This window comes from Trichogramma pretiosum, unplaced genomic scaffold (assembly GCF_000599845.2).
Source record: "Trichogramma pretiosum strain Unisexual culture from Peru unplaced genomic scaffold, Tpre_2.0 scaffold41, whole genome shotgun sequence".
Taxonomy (NCBI): Eukaryota; Metazoa; Arthropoda; class Insecta; order Hymenoptera; family Trichogrammatidae; genus Trichogramma; species Trichogramma pretiosum.
Window position 1 is genome coordinate 1,284,792 of NW_019640824.1, and position 6,000 is coordinate 1,290,791.

Consider the following 6,000-nt stretch of genomic DNA (forward strand, 5'->3'; position numbering starts at 1 on the left):
CACAATCTGCATCTACAGGTATATTGCAAGTAGATATATATATAAGTAGTCGCGCGCGCATACCGACGTCCGCGATTACGCTGACTTTTCATTTTTTCCGCTCACATTATTATATCTATTCCTTCATGCGGTACAGCCGTATTATATCGCGTAGCCATAATAAACACGAGCCTTTACACAGGGACCCTGCTGAGGAGCATACGACTTTGCTCGTCGTCGGTTCCGCGTCGTTTAGATAAAATTAATAAGCAAATTTATACCGGTCGTTCGGGCGATCGGTATAGAAGCGCGAGAAAAAACGGGAAATTAAGCACGACAACTGTATCGCGAGCGAATGTGTATGGAGTGTACAAGAGAATGAGTTCTTTTATTTACTATTATTTTTCTTTTTTAAAGCGTACTTTTATAAATTGTATAAGGTATATGCCCCTATATTCGGTCAATGATTAATATTAACAACTTAATAGTAAGTAAGAAAATTTTTTTTTAATAATTGGCTGAGTGAATCGAACATCTTCAACAGAAATACATTATTCAGAATCAGATATCGAGTTTCAATCCTATATAAAAAAATTGATTTAAATTTGATTGAAATTAGGGCCTAACTGATCGAAAATAGGGGCGTATACCTTACGGATTGGTGGCAATTTTATTGGATTCGTTTTGTGACTGCGACGGATGCCGCTGAACACGTGGTACAAAATCGACTGCACCAACTTTAAAAATGAATCATTCACTTCTAAACGAACGAAAGTACAGAGATAATCGGAGTGGTTACTGGTCGCAGTTACGAATCGTAATTCACCGAATTTTCATAGAATCGTGCATTCTCTGTAAAAAAGGAAAGTACAGTGTAATAGAGCCAACGCCTGTGACTAGGCATGTTTCAATGTATCAATTTCCACTTATGCTCTATACACGAGTAGACCTTTCTACATTATAGACTTTTCACTTTCTCCCCTCTTACTGCATACGTATAGTTTGCGCCACTTGTATCTCTAATAGATTTGGCCATGTGTTTTTTGCCTAGCTTATAGACCGAAATCTTCGAAAGTTGTCAGTTCACATTTCGACCTCGCGAAGCGGGCATCTACGAGTACCGCATCCATTTCGGAAAGTGATTACGAGTGTTTGTGCATCAAAAGTGTCCGAGTGCGTAGAACGATGTCTTATTTAACGTCTTTGGGAATGAAAGAAAAATCTGATTGGGACAGCGGAGAAGGAATATTTGGGCTTTTGGACGCATTTTTTCACTCATACAAAAATTGTAAGAGCCCATTGGTCAAGACGTTTTTTGAGATGTGCGCCGAGACAAACAACCTGGTGGAGGTCGAGGCAAAGAACAAGTCGGGCAGGACGCCCCTGGAACTGGTGGTGGCGCATCTCAAGCTCGATGTGGTTGCTGCACTCTTGGATCACGGTGCTGATCTATCTGGCTTCGTTTTTCCCACCAAAAGTCAATTCGACAAGGGACTTAAATCGTATGGATGCATGGGGATCAAAATCAAATTGACTCTAGCATCCAGCCTTATGGCCATCTGCGAAAATCTTGTGAATAGGGGATACGAGTTGGACCGAAGCGACGTCTCGACCATCATGAAGCTGTTCGCCAAGTACGAGTGGTTCGAGAAGCCGTCCGATGCTGAAAGAGCTTGGTGCGACGACGAGGAGTTCACGAGAACGGCAAAAACGATAATGGTGAAGCCGAGTCTGTCGCTCTACGATCTGATCCAGTTACAACCCGAAGAGGCTGAAAAACTACTCGCACCGAGGGATTACTTTGAGTTTTCGCTGGCTCGTCAATGGTCATTTTCCGAGGATATTAATCGAGCCTGTATCGCGCGTCTTTGCGAGCAAGTGTCGCGGGGCTTTTTCCGCAACTCGACATTATATCCTTTCCAGGAGGTGACGCGATATCGTCTGCCGATCGAAGTCTGTGAGATGATCATCGAGCGTGATGTAATGAACGAGGATTTATACAGTATCTGCTTGGTGGCGGCTCTCCGAAGGTCCTTCAGAGTTAGAAAAGCTCCGAAAAGACTAAAAATTAATCCTGCCCAGCGTACTTACGATGTTTAATTGGCTCAGTTACCAAACGATACAATTCAGACTGAGAATATTGCTTCAAATGAACACAATTTACTATGTATAAAAATTCATTATCAAATTAATAAAAAAAAAGTCATTTCCCATGAAAAGACAAAGTATTTATTTTTTTCATTCTTTTCCCTATGATCATTAATTAAAAATTGAAAATGAAATTAATTTAAAAATTTTAGGTTTGTATAAGCTGTATTTAATAACTTTTCTTTGATTCTTGCACTATTTTAATGACTAATGAAGCTTTATGAATTACTCCATATTAATGTTTCATCAAGAAAAAAATTCGAAAAATTCATTTGTTCGTATCTGTATTGTTTTTTATCAACGTAACAATGATTTCGTTCAATTTTTATTGCATTCGAATTACCCGCTCAGTAGCTCGAAAGTGCTCTTAGAGATGCGCAGAAGACCTTTCAATTCAAGGCGGTTATGTTTGCCACATAGCCGAATTCTTTTAAGAATTTGCCGATGAAAACGATATTTGATTAGGTGAGTTTATGCCATTTTTTATTGTTATTTAAACTTTTTCAAGATCGTATACCAATGTTACTTTGCTGTTTACGACCAGCTGTCATTTCATAGTTAAATTTTCCATACTATCTTAGTATAATTCTATTGTTGAGTGCATTTATAACACGTGCTTTTTGACCGGACACATTTTGTGACTTGTGTTGTGCAGTTTTATTTTTTTTTAACTTTATTATTTTCAGTCATTATTTAATCGATAATTTGAGTGTAGTTTTTGTTGTTACATAATATTTATTTCATTATTTATTTCTAAAAATTTTGAAAATTAAAAAAATAGCATTGTATAAACATTAAAACTGTCAATTTATTTTTCAGCTAAAAAATGGCACCAAGGAAGGACAAGAAAGTAAAAGAGGAGGTCCAAGTTTCACTGGGACCTCAGGTACGCGAAGGAGAGAATGTATTTGGCATTGCACACATCTTTGCTTCCTTCAACGACACATTCGTTCATGTCACTGACATCTCTGGAAAGTGAGTACGAATCTATTGTTTATTCACAGATATATGTGAATTACGTGAACTAAAGGGTTTGTCTTTGTCATTTACAGGGAAACATATGTGCGTGTCACTGGGGGTATGAAAGTGAAGGCTGATCGTGATGAAGCTTCACCCTATGCCGCTATGTTGGCAGCTCAAGTGAGTTTAAATTTGTTTTAAATAATGTTACTTAGACTTGATTCATTTATCGGTGTAGGAAATTTTCTTGTAATGACAATATCACTTATAAACTATTTCAATTTTTTTAGGATGTTGCTGAAAAATGCAAACCTTTAGGCATCACTTCTCTGCACATCAAACTGAGGGCAACCGGTGGAAACCGAACCAAGACCCCAGGTCCTGGTGCTCAATCAGCTCTAAGAGCTCTTGCTCGTTCAGGAATGAAGATTGGCAGGATCGAGGATGTTACCCCAATTCCATCAGACTCAACCCGCAGGAAGGGAGGTCGTCGTGGTCGTCGTTTGTAGATTATTTTCGTACACGAGTTCAACATTTTTTATGATAATAAAATGTGTTGAATGAAAACATCTGTTATTATTTCTTTTAAATTTCAAAAATTATAATAAGAAAAACTTCAACTAATCTTTTGGTCAAAAAGGAAAATTATTCTTATGTGCACAACGTTAAGAAGAAAAGTAACAGGTAATGCTCCTAAGTTTTATCTTTTGATTTGAAGAATTTTATCTATTGATAGAATATTTAATTATTTTTTTATTTGAATATCTATCAACAAAAACATGAATGGATAAATTTGATTTTTCATTTAAATTAAACTGATCTCAAGCATTAGTAATGAAGTAATAAAACTAATTTCAAAAAGATCTTTAGCTTTCAAAATCGATATATCCTTGTCAATTCAATTTTTGAAATCTAACTTTTTTTTTAAGTATAGTGCACATTGAATCTTTATAAGCCATTTAAATTTTTTGTATGTATAGAGATTCCCAAAATTTAATTAAGTTTTTAAGTACAGAGAAATCATGATTAGGGGCTGTTATCGTATAAATAAACTACTTTTTAATTTACTTTCTGAAGTATAATAGTTAACATTTAGTTTAATTTGGAATGTTTGATATCTCGATACTCCAAAATTATAAGAAACATCATTAGCTAAAAAAGTCTGGAAAACGATAGAAAGTTAAGTCACAGTAAAAAGTGATGCAGACTAATTTAAATACCAAAATTTATTAGACTCGAACTGGATAATTTTTCATGAAAATGTTTCAATCTACGCTAATACGCGCGGAGTCAATAGATGTCAACTCGTGTTAAGTCGATGCCTTTCAAGAGTTTCAAGTAGAGAGTGCAAGTATTCACTGTTGGTAAAGCAGAAAAGTGTTGGTGCACATCAACCATTGAATATACAGGGTACGACCAGTTTATTCTGTCACTTGGCTTTTACCTTGGAAAATTCACTTTAGCTGCATATGCTTCGAGTAGTCACGTTCCTGTCGCGTAAAAAAAAGAAGGAATTTTGAGAAAGTTGTTTATTTAACGATAAAAAATCATTGCTAACGATGTGTGCAGGTTTTTATATTCGTTACAAACACGATCAAAACTGAGCCACAAAGACGTGTTGCCGCAGTTGCATCTTGTCGCTAAAATTATTTAAGCTCCCTCGAACGGTATTAAAATACCGCGTTAAAAAAGTCTACAAGAATCGAAAGGGAGAGAGAGAGAGAGAGAAAAAAAAGGTACAAGCGTCGTCCTCTGGGTCTGTGCCTGTGGCTCGATGCGTCGCGCTGCACATGCACTACGGGATATAGGAATAGGCTGCAGTGTGGCGGTGGCGGCGATATCCCTTTGGTGGCAGAGCCGCTGCTGCATCGAGCCGGTGCATCCTGCTGCTGCTACTGCTTCTGTGCATGCTCATATTGAAAACACATGTCGCGCTTTCTCTGGCTTGCAGTAGTAGGTATATAGCAGTAAGCAGCCTCGCGGAGAGTCCGCGGACAGACGCGCGGTTGCTTACTGCTGCTTTTTTTCGACGCTGCGCTTATATATACTCTGACCGCAGACAATTCTCTTTTTATAATATACAGAGAGAGAGAGAGAGATATTGTATATTATATATCGGGCTGTACGCGCCTTATGCTCAGGAATCTCGAGACTCGACGACGACGACTACCAAGACTCGGAGAGCGCACAAAACGATATAAGCTTTTTCATTTATCATGAAAAATATGCACCCAATTATATGCGCGCCTCTTTTCTTCCTCTTTTTCTCTCTCTCTCTCTCCGAGTCCCTCTTGCGCACAGAAAAACACATGTATACACGCGGTAATATTCTTTTGCGAGCTGTGTGCAGCTGTACAACAACCTACAGACCGCCGCCGATTCATCGGCTTCTCTCTCTCTCTCTCTTTCTAGCTGTTCCGCGGGTGCGCGAGCGTAATCAAGATGCATTTTACAAATGGCAATACACGTGCTCTACCCGTTGGCGACATCGTTTTCGATTTTCTCTCTCTCTCTCTCTCTTCCTTTTTTTTTGTCCGTCGCCGTCGTCTCTCTCTATGCAGCGGTGGTATAGGTTGAAGCCTATACACACGTACTACAGCTAGCAGGCAAAGCGTTTACTGCTCCTTCCGCTATATGCTATACATAAGAGCAGAAAGAAAGGCGCACATTTGATAAGAATCAGCGCATTGGATAATTAAGGTCTACTTTCCGGCAGCGAACAATCGACTCTTCGGCTATTTATCGGTTTTATCCTATAGCTATATATATCGCAATTGCATTACACCGTCCTCGTCGTCGTCGTCTCTGCCGCCGCCACCGCCGCTGCAGCTACTGCACTTGAATTGAGCATTCATCCCACGCTGTTTTCTTTTCCTATATATATACCTACTATATACTCGCGTACTTGTGTAT

The 6,000-nt window shown here is 38.6% G+C and overlaps 1 protein-coding gene across 1 annotated transcript; it reads left to right on the forward strand.

The window, feature by feature from the left end:
- The first annotated feature begins 2,514 nt into the window (after positions 1 to 2,514).
- Positions 2,515 to 3,654, forward strand: LOC106656637 (40S ribosomal protein S14-like). Its single transcript, XM_014377705.2, has 4 exons — positions 2,515 to 2,592; positions 2,947 to 3,102; positions 3,180 to 3,267; positions 3,378 to 3,654. Exons 2-4 carry the CDS (start codon positions 2,954 to 2,956, stop codon positions 3,594 to 3,596), a joined length of 456 nt encoding a protein of 151 aa, XP_014233191.1. The 5' UTR covers positions 2,515 to 2,592; positions 2,947 to 2,953; the 3' UTR covers positions 3,597 to 3,654.
- The last annotated feature ends 2,346 nt before the right edge of the window (positions 3,655 to 6,000 follow it).